Source organism: Dromiciops gliroides, chromosome 3 (genome assembly GCF_019393635.1).
Source record: "Dromiciops gliroides isolate mDroGli1 chromosome 3, mDroGli1.pri, whole genome shotgun sequence".
Taxonomy (NCBI): Eukaryota; Metazoa; Chordata; class Mammalia; order Microbiotheria; family Microbiotheriidae; genus Dromiciops; species Dromiciops gliroides.
In genome coordinates this window covers 70661025-70683030 of record NC_057863.1, presented here as the reverse complement: position 1 = coordinate 70683030, position 22006 = coordinate 70661025, and the positions used below count along the sequence as shown (strand labels likewise).

Sequence of the window (22006 nt, the reverse complement as noted above, 5' to 3'; positions counted from 1 at the left end):
ATAAGCCAAATTAGGAGATGGCAAACCTGAATCTTCTCAGTTGCCTTAATCAATTTCAGTCTCCATATACTTCTCATATTGTGAATACAAATTGCCTAAGCATGAGTCTAGAAAATTGGTGTCCCCAAGGTATGCCATAAATTTTGACTAGGAAGGCCCCCAAACCATATGAAACTTACACATGTGATTGAATACAGTCTCAAACACATTATAGGGAATTCACCTTTGCACATATGCATACAAGAATCTTAACCTTCCACAATTTGCCAAAATTTTTCATGGCAAAGAATAATATTTTACCTTAAGCCCAAAAAAATATTCAGACCCACTACTCTAGAATCTCTTCTTCTTTGTACCCATATATTATTCTCTACATTTTGGGTGAGAGAGCTGAAAGAGGCAATCTTGGCCTTACCAACATTTCTGCTAAGCTATAAGGCTTCTGTCTTGTTCTTTTTCACTCCCTTGTATCTCCTCTTGACTCATGGGGAAGAAAAGTATCATCAATGTATAATATAATTTCCTTTATGTATGATACCCTTTCAAGAGTATTTTTCCCGATGACGGGCCGGCCGTAGCCTGAGCCGGAGGTGGCCGGAGTCACGCCGCGCGGGCCCGAGGGACGCCCAGGCAGGAGCCAGCCGCGGGGATCGGCGCGAGGCGCAGCGGGGAGCCCGGCGAGCGGGGAGCGGCGGCCCCATGGCCGACCTGTTCGGGGGCGTGGAGGGGGGGGCCACCCACTCCAGGGTCGTGCTGCTGTCTGCAGATGGCCGGGTTGTAGCAGAAGCTACCGGACCAAGCACCAACCAGTGGCTGATTGGGCTGGAGCAGTGTGCAGAAAGGATCAATGACATGGTGAACGAAGCCAAGAAGAAAGCCGGGGTATACCTTCACAAACCGCTGCGGAGCCTGGGCCTGACCCTGAGTGGGGCAGAGCAGAGCACGGCCGTTTCCACCTTGACTGAACAATTGCAAAGCCGCTATCCTGACCTGAGTAGCAGCTACTTCATCTCTACGGACGCAGCGGGGTCTATTGCCACGGCCACAGCCATCGGTGGCGTGGTGCTCATTTCTGGGACAGGGTCCAACTGCAGACTTGTCAACCCGGATGGCTCTGAGGAAGGCTGCGGTGGCTGGGGACACCTCATAGGTGACGAAGGCTCTGCATTTTGGATTGCACACAGGGCAGTGAAGATCGTTTTTAACACCATGGATAACCTGGAGAAGTCTCCTCATGACATAAACTACGTCAAACAAGCCATGTTTAACTACTTCCAGGTGTCTGACCGGATGGGACTCCTCACCCACCTCTATAGAATCTTCGATAAATCCAAGTTTGCTGGATTTTGCCGGAAAGTTGCAGAAGGTGCTTATCAGGGTGACACCCTTTGCCAGAGTATTTTCAAGGAGGCTGGAGAATTGTTGGCCAGCCATATACTGGCTGTGTTGCCTAAGGTAGACCCGATACTTTTCAAGGGGCCACTGGGCCTCCCCATCGTGTGTGTGGGCTCTGTATGGAAGAGCTGGGAGCTGCTGGAAGAAGGCTTTGTCAACACCCTGGCTAAGGGAAAGGCCACCCAGAAGGCCTTCACCCACTTCACCCTGCTCAAGCTGAAGTACTCATCGGCCCTGGGGGGAGCCAAGCTGGGGGCGCACTATAGTGGGTACACGCTTCCCCTGGACTATAACAACAATTCAGATTCCTTCTTTACACACATCTTCTAGTTAGGGCTGGCCTCCCCACCTCGAGACCAAGGGACATCAGATGCTGAAAAACCGCAGTGCTTTTGTTAATCGATAAAGATAGCTAAAATTTATTAGTTTTATACATAGATCACTTCCCAACAGCCCTTGAAGGCAGATTCAAAAACATGCCCACACAATTTGAGAACTGGAAGGATCCTTAGGAGATACTGAGTCCAACCCACTCATAAAAGGAGTCCTCGCTATACAGTCCTCACAAGTGGCTGACCAGCTTCTGCTTGACCTGCTCTCAGGGGTCTGCCTAGCTCACTTGGAGATGGCTCTCATGGTTAAGATTTTTTTCCTGATTTCAAACTTAAATTGGCCTCTCTGCACCATCTACCCATTGCTCCCAGCTGTTCTCTGGGGCTTAAACGAGACCTCTAGTCTCACCGCCACATAATGATCCTTCAAATCCCAGAAAACGGGCACCGTCCCTGGGTCTTTTCTCCAGCCACACTTGGCCAGGGCCCTCGACCAGTCTTCCTGCATTATGGACTCAAGGCTCATCACCATCTTGGTTACTCTCCCGTAGAGGTTCTTCTGCTTATCAGTGTCCTTAAACTGTGGTTCCCAGAACCGAACACAGTGCTCCAGATGAGACCTGATCAGGGAGAGTGGTGGGACTGGCACCTCCCAGATGATGGAAGCTGGGCTGGGCCCCTCCTGAAGCGGGCCAGCGTCCCCTAATTCACATGGTGCTTACAGGCCACTCAAACTCCTGGGTACTTTTCTGAACTGCTGTCAAACTGTGCTTCCCCAATCTTAAACTGGATGAAGTTGATTTTTGTCCCAAGTGCAAGACTTTTCATTTATTCCTGTTAAGTTTCATCTTATTTGATTCAACCCATTTCCAGCCTGTTGAAATCTTTTTATAGCCTGTCACCCAGGGGGTTAGCTGTCCACCAGCAGTGTTTTACCAGTGCGAGAAACATACTCTCTGTGCCTTTATCCAAGTCCCCACTCCCCCCCATCTTATTGGTGAGGAAACTGAGGTAGAGGTTGAGTGACAAGTACAGGGTAAGCTAGTGTGTGTGTGTCTGAGGCAAGATCCCAAGTCAAGCGTCTATCCACAGCACTGCCTCCCTGAATCAGTCCCATAGGAAACAAAAGACACTATCTTGCCTCCCATCTTCAGACAGGAGTAGTGTTGACTCCACTTTCATGCCAGGTACACATGTTCCTTCCTTAGCCTGGTTCTAGAAACAGATTCTGCCACCTGCTGGGAAGAGCCTAGGCCTAGGAGTCACTGCACCGGGATTCCCTCCCTGACAGCCACTCGTTCCTTTCCTTGTCTCTAAGATGTCCGCACTATGCATATGTGATAGGTGATACCTAGCGAGGGCCAAGGCTCAACTGTGGCCTCCTGGTCACCTAAAGGCATAGAAGGAGTCAGTGCCCTTTGGTCTTGACCAGTGTTCCAAGGGTGCATGAGTCACCACCCCCCCTGGCCCTGCTGACCAAATCTACTTCTGACTCTGGGGAGGAAGGGTGTTCTAGCCTCCCCTTTTTATCTTATGGTTAAATAAACTTCTATCAACAGTCACAAAAAAAAAAAAAAAAGAGTATTTTTCCCTAATCATCTGTTTTGTTGCCAACTAAGTCTTTGCCTGTACAGTCAATATCACTATAATATGTGCATAACACAAATCACTAATCCTTCCTTTTCTTCTTCCCCACATACATAGGGTAGTTCTTAAAGGATGCTTATTTCCTTTACCCAGTTATATAAATTATCCCTTTTGACTCACAGGTCTTTACAGAAGCATAAGAGTTGTCCTGGAGTGAGTCTTCTTTGGCCAGGCAGAATTTCACTCTAAAAGAATGGTAGAAAAACTGAAGAAGTATGGTCGAGTGGAGAAAATGCCAGGCTTGGACTGCAGTCAGGTGACCTGGTTTTGAATCCTACATATATTAATTGCGAAGTGTGAGTAAGTCACTTTATCTCTCTGAGCCTCAGTGCTCTCATCTATAAAATGCAGAAAACAATACCTGAAAAGTTCTTTTTTTTTTTAATTGTAGGACAATGAGGGTTAAGTGATTTGCCCAGGATCACATAGGTAGTAGGTGTCAGGTGTCTGAGGCCAGATTTGAACTCAGGTCCTCCTGAATCCAGGGCTGGTGCTTTATCCACTGTGCCACCCAGCTGCCCCTGAAAAGTTTTTGTAAATAATAAGAGCATAATAAATTTTATTGACTCCTTCATTCAATACCTAACACTTAGGGGTTATGATAGCAAACCTCAACATTTTATCAAAATGTGTACTATTATTATTATCATAAACCCCAATGTTAGGACTTTTTTTCAGTATAGCAGTGGCTTAAATGAAATGAATAATACAGAAAATTTATACATAAAATAAAATATATAGAATAAAAACTGGCAAGTCCTTTGAAAGGCTTTCCCCCTTTGAAAGAATGTGCAATGTTGTAAATATAATGTAAAAGAAGTGATGCACAAAATCTCAGAGTTGGAGGAGACCTCAGGGGTCATGTAGCCATGCCTGAAGAAGAACCCCCTTTCCATGATATCTAATAAGGGGTCATTCAGTCCTTAATCCCAACCCCTGATGGCTGGGAAACTAAGAGCTCCAAAGGCAGTCAATTTCACTTTTCAGAAAGATTTTCCTTTGCATCCCTCCCCCCAAAATTTGCACCTTTTTCCACCTAGTTCTGCCATCTGTGTCCTTCCACAGTCAGCCTGATCCGTCTTCAAGGCCTTTCAGATCCTTGGAGACAATTCTCCTCAGTGCCCTGAATTCTAAGTCTTTTACCTTTCTGGTTGCTTTCCTCTGGACATTTCCTTTCTAAACTGTTGTTTTGCAAACTGAACAGAACCCTGCAGATGTGTCTACCATGGGGACATTATGATGGGACATTGCCTCCTTATACTTAGAGTTAGGCTCTTAATTCAGCTTCCAGCACAGGATAGCTGAGGACGAGGACACGCTTTTCTTATCGATGGACTCCCATGTTCCCATTTTAATTTTGAAATTGGCAAGGAAACTTCTTTTATGGCCATCTCTGGCCTTTTTCACAGAAAGATGAGAGCCTCTCTTTTGGCATGTGACCACGGCACATGACACTAGTCTATTTTGGCCGAAAAAACTGGAAGCCTGGAGAGGTATGTGCTGTGTACATGGCTTGAGCTGCCTGGTCAGCTGCTCTTAACACCCACATGGCAAATGGGGCCAAATGCAAGGGATGAGGCCAAGCACAGAAAATGTTTTTTCCCCTCCAGTTTTATGGCCCTTTTACAATTTTCAAGAATTGTAAAATCTTTAGACACAGGCATGTTTCATACTGTTGTGCTGAGGGAGCATATTGGGATCACACTGCCTGAAAGCAAGCATTTCCAAAGTCTTCTTTGGAAAAAACCAACTCACTGTCCCTTTTACCCTTCATGACCCACCCCCACCCCACCCCCAAAAGATGATCTGGAGCCTTTTAAACTTCAGCTCCATCTAAAAGCAGTCATTTACATAATGAGACTATACAAAATAGAGTATATGTTCAGCCCAATTGTCCCCTTCCAACCTCTCTGGAATTTCCAGGGGGGAGGGAGGGAGAAGCTCTCTTTCACTGATGTATATCCCTCCTCCCAATTCTGGGGGAAGAATTGTCTTTGCAGGTTTGTGAGAGCCTGACCTCTGACCTTTGATCTGCAGGTCAAGGCACTAAAATATGGTTCTCATTAAATAAGGTAAATAATTGTCAAACAGCCAAGTTAAAACAAAACCCTATAATGATGGGCGACTCAAACAGTGGGCCTGTATTTGCTTCCTTGGAAATTTCTGCAAGCTAGTCCTTTTTGCAAATTTTTGTAATAGCATGGAACAAGCTTTGACCCATTTTTGTTGGGAGGAGGGAGGATACAGGGTGAGGGAGTGGTATCCTTAGTCATGGAGAGACAGTATAATATACTCCAAGTTTAAAATCTCTAAGTTTTGTTTGTTTGGGACTTTGTTAATAGTGGTACTAGATTCTAAAGAGGGTGCACTGAAAACTCTTTCTTTGAGGAGATTGGTACAGACTTTAAGTAAGAAAGACCAGTTCATTATCATAAACTGAGAATCTAATTCATTTGCATATTAATGATTTGGTAAGTGGTAGCTGAAGAGGAAGGTATGTTCAGTATTTTCAGTCGTGGTCCACTCTTCATTCTCCAACTCATTTTACAGATGAGGAAACTGAGGCAAACAGGGTTAAGTGATTTATCCAGAGCCACACAGCTAATAAGTCTTTGAAGCCAGATTTGATGAGTCTTTCTGACTCCAGGCGCAGCATTCTAATCACTGTATCACCTCTCTGCCCAGCAAAGAGGAAATAGGCAGCATGATTATTTAAGTTCTCAGGCTTGGCTTCCTGAGATTCCAATTACCTGGAAATTAATGGGTTTGCTACTTTAGAATTTAAAGTCTGTGAGGGAAAAGACTTCTGTTTTTGTCTTTGTTTCATGTACACAGAAGGTACTTTATAAAGGTGTTTAGAGTTTAGTTCACTTACTGAGGCAGGTGGTTCTTTTGCACCCATCATCTCTAGGCACCAGATAACAATAGCAAGGCTAATTGAAATCTCTGATGCTGAAGATTTTTCTCACTAGGCTCCAGAAAGTGCCACCAATACCCTGCTTCAGCCTCTTGGGACTGTGACAATCTCCTTCACTTCAACCAGGCAGCCAACTTCCCCCCATATCCTTAAAAGATTGCAAGTTTTGTTGTTGTTGTTTTTTTCATTTTCCCAGCGGTCAGTGGGAGTATACAATTCAAATGTCTAAAGGATACATGGAGCAAATATGTTGTGCCTTTTTTTTCCCCCCTAATGGAACACTATCATCATGGAGGATGGCAGTTAAGCCAGGCAACTAAAGGGATTCTTAATGGCTAGATTTAGGTATTCTCTATTTCAGTCTTCCACCTTTTCCTTTCCTTCCCTCTTCAGGAAACTCTTTGGTTCCTTAAGCACCTGGTTCTTCTGTTCTCTAACTTTCCTCTTAACTCAATTTGCAGATTTATTTTTGAGGCAACTAGAAGGTAAAATGAGTAGAGCACTGGTCTTGGAATTAGGAAAACTTGAGTTTGAATAGAGAGCTATGTCATCTTGAGCAAGTAATTTGACCTCTTTCAGACTCAGTTTCCCCACTTGTAATATGGGAATACTAATAGCACCTATCTCAGAGGATTTTTATGAAGGTTAGATAACGAAACATGAAAAGCACTTAATAAACCTTGAAGTGCTATTTAAATGCCAGCTATTTTTGTCTGTACAGTAAGGGATTCCTTATAGATACATGGGACACCATCCCATAGGATTGCACTAGGGCAAAACCAAATCTCTGTTTCTTTGTTTGTGGGGCATTGAGGGTTAAGTGACTTGTCCAGGGTCACACATTTGTAACTCAGGTGCTCCTGAATCTAGGGCTGGTGCTTTATCCACAGCACCCTAACTGCCCCCTTCTATGTTTCTTTGTGGGGGGGTTTTGTGAGGCAATTGGTGTTAAGTGACTTGTCCAGGGTCACACAGCTAGTAAGTGTTAAATGTCTGAGACCAGATTTGAACTCAGGTCCTCCTGACTCCAGGGCCAGTGCTCTATCCACTGCACCACCTAGCTGCCCTGTTTCTTTACCCTATATTCTAATATACCCTCTGAATACCAGAAACAAATTCTATTGTTGCCAACCTAACATCAATAAAAAGGCTTTCTCTATCTGTAAAACCCTTTGCAAATCCTTATGAGCTATATAAATGCTATAGTTGTTGTTGTTGTTGCTATATTGTTCCTGATTTATAGATCCTGGGATTGAGTTTATTTTCCAAACAAATGCTAGTATAACAGTGATTACCTTGGTCTCCAACACCCGAAGGCCAGGTAGGGTACATTTCACCTCCCCTTGGAGGTTTACCAGTGTCTTTAAGGGGCTTTCAGGGAGGCAGTCAAGTCTTTCCCATTGGCTCTAGTATTCACTGATAATATTCCCCCATTTTTAGGGGATCCCTTGTACCCCCAAGTGCCATTTAACAAGTGCCCCTTAACAGTTGGAATTAACTTTTACAAAGGAATATTTACTTCAAAGGTATAGTCAAAATGAACATACAAATACTTCCCCTCAATACTATAGAGGTAAAATGACCCCCTATATCATGTTAGTCTCTAAGGAAGAGAAGATTAGGTTCATAGCTAAGTTTAGTTTCTTTGTAGTTCCACCAAGTTCCAAAGTCGAGTTCAAATCCCAGGCATCCTAACTTGTCAGGGCTTCCTTGATGGACTGATTGTAACGTCTAGCCTAGAATCCTGCCTTTAACATTACTATGTTTGGTTCCAGTGAGGATTCTATCAACAGAAATAAAAAAGATAAATAAAAGAAAGCAGAACATAGGACAGAAGGCAGGCAGTCCTCTCCCCACTCCCCCCCCACACACCTAGCTCAATTCATGTATGATAGTCTTTGGATGAACAAGACTTTCACCCTCTCTGGATGAACTGGAAGGAGAGATGGAGTATGCCAGTCCACTGATTTCTAAAATGCAGCCTGTTCCCCACCCCTCATTATGTAAGCAATGGAAAGAGGCTATTCCCACCTGAGTAGTGGTAAAACACAAAATGTTTTTTCTTTGAAGTTGGTTCCTGGCCTCTACCAGATAGGTGCCCTCACATTCGGTGAACTGGGCATGTGCAAAGCCCAGTTACACTAGGTTCTCAATCTATATGAGGACAAATAGTGGATTCAGTTTTCCAGGTTTGGCTTGCCAATTGTTTTGTGGTTTTGTTGTTGTTGAGTAACGAAGGTTAAGTGACTTGCCCAGGTTCACATAGCTAGTAAGTGTCAAGTGTCTGAGGTCGGATTTGAACTCAGGTCTTCCTGAATCCAGGGCCAGTGCTTTATCCACTGTGCCACCTAGCTGCCCCCTTGGCTTGCCAATTGTTAATAACAAGTGACATTTATATAATGCTTCAAAACTTCCCAAACACTTCATATATATTACCTCATTTGGCTTCACAAGAATCTTATGAGGTAGCACTATCAGGACCCATTTTACAGATAAGAAAATGAGACTCAGATAATCATAATACCTAGTAACTATTGAATTCATGATTTCAGCCAAGGACTGTCTAATGCCACTAAATTGAGAATCAGGCAGTTTGTCCACTGAACCGTGCTACCTGGAGTCAGTGATGCTCCTGGATCTTGGATGTTTAAGCGTGTAACTAGTAGTGGATTCAAATTTAAACCAGAATCTGTTAGAAGCTCGTTAATGGGACTTTGGCTGCAGGTAAGGAGAGCAAAAGTTCTCTCAAACGGATAAGCTTTACTGTTGGGATGGCATTTTATTGTTATTTAGAATTACAGAAAACATTAGATTTTTATTGGATATAGATAAAAGGCCAGCCACAATGCAAAAAAGAATAGAAAATAATAATAACTAATTTTAAAATAAGACAAAGGGAAATGTTTTGAGGAAAGATTAAGGAGATATATTGTTCTTGTTAATTAGAAGTTGGTTATGGGGGCAGCTAGATGGCGCAGTGGATAGAGCACCGACCCTGGAGTCAGGAATACCTGAGTTCAAATCCGGCCTCAGACACTTAACACTTACTAGTTGTGTGACCCTGGGCTTAACTTAACTTAACTTAACCCCAATTGCCTCACTAAAAAAAAAAAAAAATTTGGCTATGATACAGGCTTTCAGAGAACATAGAACGGCTGAAGTGAAGTTTGGGATTCTCTGGAGCCTCAGCATCTGATATTGGCCCTAACCCAGTTCATATTAAGCAAAAGATACAGATTGGAACACCCTGTCCTTTCTTACCTTCTTTCTTTTCTTCACTTACCCTGTTCTTTTAATCCATAAATGTTTGGAAGGAAGAGGGTCATTGAGGGTCCTTAGTCCAATTTTAGCCCAGACTGCTAAAACTTCCAAAAGTCTTGTAGGTTGAAAAGTTAAGAGGCAAGCCAGTAATACCACACCCCTCTCACTGTTTTGCAGATGGATGAAAGTTTATATTTTGTCTCCCCTTACCCCCAAACACCATCTTTACTCCCACCCATTTTGTCCCCCACCACTCCCCTCCCAACTGGTTGAAAGTCTTGGTTCTTCTTAGAGGAGGCTTTGGCTGACATCCCAGGCCAAGCAGAATGGGAATGCTTTCTAAGAAAAACATGAACAAGAAAATTACATTCTGATTTGACATTTCTTCACCAAGATAATTGTGTTCACTCTTGTTGAGATTGTTTTATCCTTTCAACTGCAGACTGATCTGCTAAGTCAAGAAAGAAACTCATTTTTTTGTGGGCCCCCTAGTAAGTACCAAGAAAAAACCCACCCCAACTCACATGAATTGCCTGAAGTCATTTTGACAATACCAATATATAACTCTGGCCACACTAGGGAGATTGTAGAACCTCCTATGTTGAAGCTTTTTAAGGACATGTGCACACAGTGGGAAAGGCACTGGATTTGTAATCAGAAGATTGGGATTACATTCTCAGTTTACATAAACCTTGTGACCTTGGGCAAGTTGCCTATTGACTTCAGTTTCTTCATCTATTAAAATGAAGGACTCAATCAGATGACCTATTTGAGAAAAATTGAGAGATGTGAGCACAATGATAGATGGAATCAAAGCTGATTCAAAGGCAAGAACCAAAGAGCAGTCATTAATGTTTGAGGCCAATTTGGAAAGAGGTCTCCAAAGGAGTGCTCCAGGGATCTGAGTTTATCCCTTTGCTAACAGTGCTCTTGATTCCTTGGATAAAGGCAAAAATGGAATCCTTATCAAGTGCAAATGACACCGAATTAGGAGTTTGAATGATAGAGTTTGCACATTAAAAAGATCGTGGTAGGCTTGAAACATTGAGCCAAATTGATTAAAATGAAAATCAATAGGGAAAAGTTTAAAGGTTTTATAACTGGGTTCAAAAAACCAAGTCCAGGGGGCAGCTAGGTGGTACAGTGGATAAAGTACCTGCCCTGGATTCAGGAGGACCTGAGTTCAAATCCAACCTCAGGGGCAACTAGATGGTGCAGTGGATAGAGCACCGGCCCTGGAGTCAGGAGTACCTGAGTTCAAATCCGACCTCAGACACTTAACACTTACTAGCTATGTGAGCCTGGGCAAGTCACTTAACCCCAATTGCCTCACTAAAAAAACAAAAAACAAAAAACAAAAAACAAAACAAATCCAACCTCAGACACTTGACACTTACTAGTTGGGTGACCCTGGGCAAGTCACTTAATCCTCATTGCTCTGCCCCCCCCCCAAAAAAAAATCAAGTTCAAAAGTAAAGATGGGGCAGACATAGCTATGTAGTACTTTCTAAAAGGAATGTGGGAGTTTGGATGGCTCTTTATGAGTCAACATTGTAACATAGGAGGGGGCAGCTAGGTGGCACAGTGATTAAAGCACCAGCCCTGGATTCAGGAGGACCTGAGTTCAAATCCGGCCTCAGACACTTGACACTTACTAGCTGTGTGACCCTGGGCAAGTCACTTAATTCCTATTGCCCCGCAAAAAAAAACCCAAAACAAACAAAAGAAAACATTGTAACATAGGAAACAAGAAAGCCAAAGGGATCTTACAATACATTAAGAGAAGCATAGAATCTAGGAAGTAACACCTGCTTGGCCAGGTCAGACAACACGTAGAGTACTGTGTTGAGTTTCGGGCACCACATTTTAGGAAGACGATATCTCGAAGAGGGTAACCACAATGGTGAAATGCCTAGATTCCATCCCATATTAAAGATGCTTGGAAGGAAAGGAGGATGTTTGGCCTAAAGGAGAAAAAGACTTGGAGATGAGATATGATAGCTGTCTTCAGGTATGTGAAAAAATAGAAATTGGATTAGCCTTAGTTAAAGATGAAAGTGGAGGTTGTAAATAGGCAAATGCAGGCTCAGTAGAAAGAAATATAAGAAAAAAACCACTTTGAACAACTAGAGCTATCCCAAAGTTGAATGAGCTACCCAGATAGCTAGTGGAATTCTCCCCATTAGAGATCTTCAAACCAAGACTGAATGATCACAGGTAGAAGGAATTATTTTCTCTTATGTAATGTATTAAGGCCCTAAGAGGACACTATCCTGAGGCCAAATCCCTGGGGATGTTGATAACCTATAGAACTCATTCCTCAATGATTAACAAACTCCTTCCCAGGCTTCCTTGTGATTCAGAACCCCAAACTGTCATCATTCATTATTCTCCATCCCCCACTGCTTACTCCCTTATTCTCATCCATAAAACAACAACGCAAAAACTTACTTCTAGTTCCTAGTCTCTATTGACTATCTTCTGTTTATCCCATAGATCCCTTGTTTGCACATGGTCTCTTATATTAGACTATGAGTTCTTTGAGAAGTGGGACTGTCTTTTGCCTTTCTTTGTGTCCCCTGCACAATGATACGCACATAGAAGAATTTAACAGCTGTTTGTTTACTTACTGACTGAGTTAGCCTTTCAGTGATCTAGACAACTCTCCTACACCTTGCAGAGTAGGTGTTGATCCATATTGACAAAAGGAGTTTAATCATTTGAGAGTTCTCTATGTCATTGAAATCACAGGTGTATTCTCTTTCAGTTCTCACCTTCCAATTCGAATATTCAAAATATCTGGGTCACCTCCCTTATCAACACAGATAGTTCCCTTGACTTTGACCTTAAGAAGGGCTGTCTCTGGAAGAAGTATCTTGAATAATCTTAGGCTATTCAGGAAGCTTTCTCCCCTTGCCTCTGATATTTGAAGCCACCCTTTTGGGCCCTTCATGCCAATTGATAGATTTTGATTCTCTTTCCCTTCTTCCTGCTTATCCATTTTTCTTTTTGTCTGAGGTTTTGTTTCTCTCTACCCTTGACCTTTAATATAACCACCCTTGATCAGCTAATAGTTTTCTGCTCTACACCCATACTGGACAGAAATACATTTCTTTTTAGTATCTAAGTGGTTCAGTGGATAGGGAGCTGGGCCTAAAGTCAGGAAGACTTGAGTCCAAATCTAGCCTCAGATACTGCCTAGGCTGTATAACCCTGGATAAGTCACTTAACCTCTGTTTGCATCAGTTTCCTCATTGTTAAAATGGGGATAATAAGAAAACCTATCTTGAAGAAAGAATACTTGCAGAACACTTAGTGCAGTGCCTGGCACATAGTCACTATCTAAATGCTTATTCCTTCACCTTCTCCCTGTTATCTCCTTGACAGCGCACATTTACTACCCAAGCAACTCTGACAAATTTCTCGTATATTTCAAAAATGTTAAACATTTAAAAAAATAAATGTTGAGACCCCATACAAATATGGGGACAAACATTTTATAATCAGTTTTGGGAAATGAGGATTCACACACACACACACACACACACACACACACACACACGTTCCATTTGTCTGGGTTGGCAGAGGGACAAGGCTACCCTGGGTCAAGGGAACACCTCCCATGTATTCATATACCCCAAAGTATCCTACTGTCTCATATTTGCCCTCTGTAGAAATTTGTTTTTCGTTAAATTTTTGTTCTTCAATCTGAAGTAGGGGATGAGGGAGAGGGAGGTGACTTAATAGGAATCCGGTTTCTAATGCCTCTGATTCATTCTCCACTGGAAGGCACGTCATCCTCCTCTTGTTACTTTAGGGATTTACACCCCTGCCTAGTGGTTGCCTGAGCAAGGCCCCACACAGAATGCTGATGGACAGAACATAACTGAACCTCAGGAAGAGTGAGCACACAAAAAAACCCAATAACAATTTAGACCGTTCCCACACATTCTCAAAGCATGTCAATGTTTTGCAATTACCTAATCAGGGTGATTGATGATAGCAAGTGTTCAATGCTCATTTATTTAATTGAATTGAATCCCCATCACCCTCATAGCAAGGACTATAGTTTAATGGTTTCTAAATGGAAACATTCAGATGTTGGCAGAAGTGCTACCAGGCAGCCTACTGTCATGGGGCACAATGAGTTGTGATGTAAGGCATCCACGACATTGAAATAAAAACATTAGTATAAGTGGCCCAAGACATCACAAGACCTGGGTTCAAGTCTTCACTCTGTCACTAATGGGGAAGAGGGAGACTTTGTTAAAGTCTCTTTACCTTTATAAGTCTCAGGTTCCTCATCTGTCAGAGGATCATACTGTAGAGTCTTTATCTAGAAAGAATCTAGTCCAAACTCTCACTTTACAAACGAGGACACTTGGGCTTTGAGAAATGAAATTAAGTGATTTGCCAAACGTTGTGTAGCCAAGAAGAACAAGACCTTCTTCTTCAAATCCAATATTTTTTTCCACTACAATCTGCTACTTTTGAAGAAAATACAATATCTGCCTAGAGCAACACAATAAAGAATTTCCTTTATCAGGAATTTGTAACCCAGGGTCCATAATTGTTTTTTGGGTTTTTTTGGAGGCAACAGGGTTAAGTGACTTGCCCAGGATCATACAGCTAGTGTCTGAGGCCAGATTTGAACTCAGGTCTTCCTGACTTCAGAGCCAGTTCTTCATCTACTGTACTTTCCCTGGTCTATAAATGTTTTTTTTAATATTTCAATAATTGTACTTCAATATGAGTTGTTTCCCTTGAAATACTATCCTTTTTTTCATTTTATACATTTAAAGACATAATTCAGAGGAGTCCATACATTTCAAAAGACTGTGAGAAGGGTCCTTCACACACACACACACACACACACACACACACACACACACACACGGAAAAGACTCAGGAGATTTTAACATAAAGGGAATGGGAAGAGGAGAAAGAGAATATTCAATTCTGTGAAAACTGGATCTCCTTTAGGCCCTGGCCAGTGTTACTTCCATTATTGCCTAACTCTGGCTCAGAGTATGGTTGGTTAGTTCAGTTGGTGCTAACAAGACTAAGGTCATAGGTTCAAACTCCATATGGGCTAGTTGGTTATAACCATTTCCAGGTCTCATCCCTGACCCCAATCAGGCATCTTGCACATTTGCATTGTTGGTTGTGAAGAGGGCTAAGTGAGAAAATATGGATGGATCAGGGCAAATCAATCCTCTCTGTTGAAAAAAAATCAAAGGTTACAAATCTCCTTTGATCGAGAATCAGGATGCACAGCATTGGGATCTTCATACCTTGCACCATCTATTTGGCATTTGGGGTATTGCCCAAATCTTCTAGTCCTGAAATGTTTTCAGAGCTACTTACAGTTACTTGGTGTATGGACACTGAGTATCTCTTGTATTGTGACATTTTAAGCAATGAAAAAAATTGTTTAGGTAACAATGTATTTTTAGAAAACATGTATTCCAATATATGTAATCTATAGTTGTGGAGCTTATTTTTTAAACCTCCAAGTATACCATGTATTAAATTATATAATACCATCTATGATATTTGAATGTTAAATAAGAAGACATACATGTTTGAATACATATATATGCATCCACATACAAACATATATACATATATATTCAGTAATTTTAATGACCCAAAACATCTTTCTGAAATAAAGACCCATCTTTGGAAGATCAGTATTTTTACAGTAATATTGTATGATTTCAGAATGTCAAATACTATAGTTTTATATAAATTAAAATCCCAGGTCACCCAAAGGGCAATGGAGAGATTTGTGGTGGGTTTAAACAGTCTGTGGTATTGTTTTTCTTCCTTCACTTTTGTTTTTGTTTCTTTGTGGGGCAATGAGGGTGAAGTGACTTGCCCAAGGCCACACAGCTAGTAAGTGCCATGTGTCTGAGGCTGGATTTGAACTCAGGTCTTCCTGAATCCAGGGCTGGTGCTTTATCCACTGCACCACCTAGCTGCCCCCATCCTTCACTTTTGAAGAAGGCCAAGGACATCACAGGAGACGTCTTGACTCATGCATGAATTGGATTAAAGTGAGGCGGAGTTACACAAAGTTGTCAATCTCATTCTTTCTTCCTGAGTCATTGAAGTTCAGTGAGGGGGTCATATTAGACGATCCAAGTTTCCTTTTAGCTCTAGATCCCACATTACCTCATGATCCCACATTTTCAATGGAAAGAGGTGAGCAAGAGGGTATTAATGATGAACAGTCCATATCCTTTACTAGTGCCTACAGGGAGGAAAAGAGATACAAAGGAGGCTCCTCATATATTCATTGGATCTTCTGTGCAGGAAATTTGGGAACATGAGGATAAGAGTGGCACAGCATGAGAATTCGTGGGTGGGTTGGCATTGCACAATAGAAATGAGATCACAGATGCAATCAAGTAATAAAACACATTTTCTGGGACAAGATTGTTTTGGTCCTGGTGCTCTCACTAACTCATTCACATATCTATACCTCAGTTTCCTGATCTTTAAAATGGAGGGTGATTGGCTTTGACCTCTACGTTCCCTTCTAGCTTTACCAACCCCATTACTCCACACTTCTGTCATTTCGTCAAGTGTAGACTAAGCTCTTACACTTACAGGTGACAGTAAATGGAGTACTAGTCTTAGAGGTAAGAAGACTTGAGTTAAAAACCCTGCCTCAGACACACACTAGCTGTATGATTCTGGGAAAGTAATTTAAACTCTCTTAGTCTTAGTTTCCTCATTTGTAAAATGAAGGGGGCACCTACCCTACCTTTTTCTCTCCTTTTGTTGAGAAAATCAAATGAGATAACATGTAAAGCATAAGGAAAACCTTAAAGTCTTATATAAATGCTAACTGTTGTTATTTGCATTGTCAGTCTGTGCATTGTCAAAGACTGTGGTAAGTGAACTGTTTATATTCTCATGAAGAGACACTTATCTTTGTAAAATGTTCTCTGGACCCAAAGGAAGAGCCTCTGGCAGGCTGAACTGGAAGAAAGACTCCAACCCTTCTCTTCTGTGACCTAGAACCCTAATTCTCTACTGAACGTGGAGGGGTCATCCAGTTCAGCCCTTGTTACTAGGAAGCATCATGCTTCAACCACCAAAAAGAAATGGACAAAGGAGGAAGGGTGGGAAAGGGGATGAAAAGAAAAAACAAAAGTTTGGGGATGAAGGGCAGAGTATTCAAGGCCAGATCAGGGAGATTTCTATGCATTTGAACCCTATGGAATAGAATATAAAGCATAAACAAATGGACATTGTTTTTTTGTCAGTCAGTATTTTTTTGTAGCAAAATAGCAGAGTCCTATTTCATCATAGTCTTTTGGGAGTTTATATTGTCTTTTCCGCTTTTCTTAATATATATTTACTTGACCATAATTTTATTTTTCCAAGCCTTTTCATAAATTTATTTTTTTACTTCTCTCTTCTTATCTCTTCTCTTCCTCTTTCTACCTCCTTCCCTTGTTCACTCTTTCTTTCCTTTTCTCTCCTTTCTTCTTTCCTCTTTCTTTTACCCTTCCTTCTATCCTCCCTCCTTTCTTTCTTTCTCTCTCTTTCTCTTTCTTTCTTTCCCTCTCTCTCTCTTTCTTTCTTTCTCTCTCTCTCTCTCTCTTTCTTTCTTTCCTTATTTCCTTCTTTCTTTCTCTTTCTTTCTTCCTTCCTTCCTTCCTTCCTTCCTTCCTTCCTTTCTTTCTTTCTTTCTTTCTCTCTTTCTTTCTTTCTCTCTCCCTTTCTTCCTGGAGATTGTCCTTTCAGTATTGTCAAGAGGTGGTGGGTTAAGGGGATAAGGGGGTGAGATGACTTCTCCAGGTCCTTTCCAGTTCCAGAATTCTATGATGCCTCTAAGAAAGTGATCCAAAAACCTCTCCCTTCCTGATTACCATGGCCCATAGCCAGTTCACACTCTCCAAGTAGAATTTCCCACTTATAAGGCATTGCTATTCAGTGACTTTACTGCCCAAGCTCAATTCACCCTTTGCTTTCCTAATACTCTGCTCAGGATAGCAAGGCAGGGAATCAATATGACATCTCACATTAACTCTGGCTTTCATTCATACTGGGTAAAGAAGAGATAGGGACCCCCCTCTCTTTTTGTCTCCAATATGAACTATTTGTAGAAAGTTAACTGGATTTGGTCAAGTAAGATCTCTGATTTGAGCAGTGGTTTATTTCTGTTCATGGATTAGCCATTTGTAAGACACTGGATCAATGACTTGTAAGATCACTAAAACCCCAAGGAATTAGAACAGTATAGTTTCATGAGGTAGTTAGCCAGTCTAATGTCATCTAGACTCGAATCTTGGGGCTCATTATTGTGTTAACTGTGTGAGGCTACACTGAATATATTGATCATTTCCTTCCTGTCCTTAGATGAATTGGAGTTGGTTGGTGTTGGAAGAAGGAAACAAAGATGGAAAGGAGTGAAAGAGCTCAGGGCAGTGAGGGCAAAATAGAGAGTAAAAGAACAGGGACTAGAACAGGAGTCCTTTACCTTTTTTTGCATCATGGACCCCTTTGACAGTTTGATGAACTGTTTGGAACTCTCTTAGAATCATGTTCCTAAATAATTGAAGGAAATTCTGAATTTCTGTTAGAAGTTAGTGAAAATCATGATTTATTTTTGTTTCCCAATCAAATTCACAGAGCCTCTGAAATCTTTATCTTGACTCTTTAGAGATTCATGGAGCTTTTGCTAAGGCTCTCTGGGCTAAAGGGATTTCTGCTTGCTTTAGCAATAAATGACACACAAATCAGATGGAAGACGATATTAAAATGAGTCAGCAGCTTGGGCACGTTCTATAATAACACTGTATTTCTGATTTCCAACAGAGTTATTTAACATACTCTATGTTGCTGTGTCACTCCCATTCTCACATACTCTTTCTCCCAAGTACTTTTAGAAATTAGGAAGAAGGAAAGGGTTAAGTAGCTGAAGAGAGATGGGGTAGGGAACTGTGCATGGGGGAGAATGTAAAATCATTAGTGTGTGAGTAGGGGCGGGAAAGTGTGTGTGTGTGTGTGAGAGAGAGAGAGAGAGAGAGAAAGAGAGAGAACATAAAATCAATAATGTGATCATTAGTATATAGAGGAAAAAATATTCTTAATAAAGGTCTTCACTGCTGGAAATTCCTTTAAAAGTTGTTTTCAACAAATCCTAGTCTGAGTCCTTCAGAGAGTCGAATACAGTGCTGAGCACTACAAGGTCTGTGAAATGATTAAAAGGAGGGCAAAATAATCTCAACCCTCAAAAATTTTATAATTTAGTTGAAGGTAGACAACATATTTGAAGAGACTGATTGTCTCATTGATGTAAATTCTCCCTCGCCCAGTTCAGATCCGTTTCATCCACACTCTCTCATTCTCTGATTCTTGTCTAGACCCTCTAAACCATCTTCCTTAGATGATCTACCAAACAAGCTCAGGGTTGTCCTCTAGGTTCAGCTCACATTTTGTGCTGCAACAACAGAGACTTCCATATGTTATTCCTTTGTTCTGAATGTATGACTGGCCCACCTCCTTTGCCAATCATATTACTCAAATGATAGCTTTGATGTCATGTTTGGGTAGCTCAAGCCAACATATGTGCCTAGCACTTTTGATCCCAAGATGATCCCTGGCATAAAAGCCTATTTTTATAACTCCTATATTCTATTTATAATGCTATATAGTTATAAGTCATGAAGCACTACAATATAAGCTAGATGAATATTGTGTGCAACCCAAAAGGCTGTGAAGAGAAGATACATGGGTAGGCATAAGTACACTTATGATATATTATCCATGGTAACTTTTGTCTAAGGGATATCATAAGAAACACCATGAAGACAATAATATATGCATAGAACTCAGCATATATGAAGCAACATCCAAGTGTGTACAGACAAATGGCTGAAAAAATATGACATGTGAATATCATATTACATTGTGCAATAAGAATGAACAAATATGAGGAATTCAGGGACATATGGGAAGAGCTGTATGAAGTAATCAGAACATATATATATATATATATATATATATATATATATATATACACATACCCACATACATATATACATACACACATATATATCATAACTACAGCAATATAAAAGAAAAGACCACTTAAAGGAAGTCAAATTCTGAGTAACTGAAGAACCAATGGTATCTTTGAATAAAAAAATATAATTGAAAAACTAATCTAGAGAACAGATAATGAAATAAGTTTTTCCTCATGGCACAGGGAAGATAGATTACTAACAAAGGATATTGTATATATTGTCAGATTTGGTTATCATACTGGATGTTGTTGCTTAATTTTTTTGTCACAAAGTAGAGTTCAATAAAAAAAGGTGGGGTAAGGGTTTTGTTTTGTTTTGTTTTTCAAGATGGGAAGGAGGGGGTCTTTTCCCAGATAAGACTGTAGATATAAAAGCAAAAGAGATCAGTGAAACATATAAGGGGAAAATATTACAAATGCATTTATCTCAATACTTCTGCAATATGAATGAATGTGAATGTTCCTTCCACCAATACAGATTGTAACCCCTCCAATACCTTAGTGGATGATTTAATGAATTCCCCTGGCCAAAATAATCAGTCATTCTATAGCTAATTCTCTGGCATGGACCTTCCAAATTGAGTTATATCAGTCCTTGGAAACAGATAGCAGAGTCAGTCACCAGGTCCAAACATAAGGCCTTTCCAACTTACTGGAACCTATTCCAATTGGTTCATTTGAGATCTCAGAGCCACATTACCTCCATGCCATGAGCCATTTAAGTCCAAAATAAATAGAGCACAAAATAGTACCTAGAGGTTGCCTTGGGAAGTGGCAAGAGGAATAGGAGGAATTGAGGGGGGAGATCTGGGAAAATGACACACATTTTGTAAAATTAAATAAAATCAAAGGGACAAGGGGTTATCATCAAAGCCTAACATAAGATTTGTCATTTGAGAGCAGAATGTTCTCCATAGGTCAGAAAATAGTTTTCCAAAAAGTCATTAGTTCATAAAAATTCTCTCCGATGCACAAAATTTGCATTTCTAGCTAAGAGTACAGCCAGTCCTCTGGATTCCAGCAAAGATTACTATCTGCTTAACCATACTTTCTGGACTACAACATGGGACTGGTTCCCTCCATTTCATTTGGATTTCTCTTCTTTCCCAGTTCCTCTGTAAATCTAGATGTAAATCTAGCCAGTTTACCATTTACATGACCTAAACAGCCCTGCTTATCCCTCTAGTGTGTCTGTCTTTCCTGCCAGAACCCTTCATCTGGGATTTCTGGGGCAGAGTGCATGACTTGTGTTCCTCTGACATTAAATGTATGCTCTGGTTATCATCCATAGACTTCCTGGAGGAATGAGATGTGGTCACAAAACCAAGTCATCAAACCTTCTGGCTCCCTGCCATCCCATGATGAACTGGAGTTTCTTCTAATGACCTCTTACCTCAGGATAGAAGGGCAAAATATGCAGTCCAGCACCATGATGTCCTGGAAGAGGCAGGCACAGTCTTATGTTAAGTTACTCAACCCGAATGTCAAGATAATCCAACAATGGAATCAGCCCCGTACTGAATTATGAGATGTTCATAGATATTCGTTACCAAGAGGCTCAATGTTTGGGGAATACAGGGAAGCAGATTTCAGCTTAACATAAGAAAGGGCTTTTTGACAATCAGAGCTGTCCAACAATACAATGAATGGACTGTTTTGTGAGGTAGTGAGCTCCCTTCAGAGAATAGATAATTAGCCACCTGTCAGGAATGGCATGGTTGGAGTTTGTGCACTAAGCAGAAGGTTGGAATGGAGGCTAACTATTAACTCTTAGAATCAATGAATTCAATGAATCAATGAATTGAACGAATCAATGAATGAATGAATAAGCATTTTCATTCTGATTCAAGGAGTGAAATTAGATGATAACCTGAGAATCCCATAATAATTCATAAGCAATGACAGTGGATAGAGGAAACTGGGCAAAACATTTTATGCCCCATAGTCCCAGGAGGTGAAACCTAAGACTTCAGAGCAGGTTCTATATCACCTTCTCTAAGTCAATCTTTTCCTCCTCAGTCTCCACCCCAGACACACAGTTTCAATATCTTCCCTCTCTCAAGACCTCCTACTGCAAGAATTTCTTCTGGAAAGTCTCCTTCTTTCTACTTCACTGGAGGAATCCTTCTCAGGATGCTTGGCACATGCCCTTCTCTCAGGTATAGATAGATTACCATAGCCTTTTCTTGTGTGACCTCTCTTTCCTTCTGAGATTTTCACCATAAAGCTCTTCTCACTGCACTTAATTCTGGCAGCTCATTGTATTCATCCATTGATCAATGGATGAATTAGATCAGGTATTGGTATAGTTCTGACTGTCACCTTCTTGCTCAAAAAGATTCTTGGACTCACCCTTTCTATTAGGAGAAAGCACAAGCTCCTTAGCTCAGCTTTTAAAAGCCCTTTAAC

General features: G+C 41.1%; 1 protein-coding gene across 1 annotated transcript; it reads left to right on the top strand.

Moving 5' to 3' along the window:
* The first annotated feature begins 577 nt into the window (after positions 1-577).
* Positions 578-3289, top strand: LOC122751371 (N-acetyl-D-glucosamine kinase-like). The gene has a single exon (XM_043998381.1). It carries the CDS (start codon positions 700-702, stop codon positions 1723-1725), a length of 1026 nt encoding a protein of 341 aa, XP_043854316.1. The 5' UTR covers positions 578-699; the 3' UTR covers positions 1726-3289.
* The last annotated feature ends 18717 nt before the right edge of the window (positions 3290-22006 follow it).

What these genes read in the sequence shown, in the direction of transcription:
- LOC122751371 (XM_043998381.1), top strand. Translation starts at nt 700, where the DNA reads ATGGCCGACCTGTTCGGGGGCGTGGAGGGGGGGGCCACCCACTCCAGG.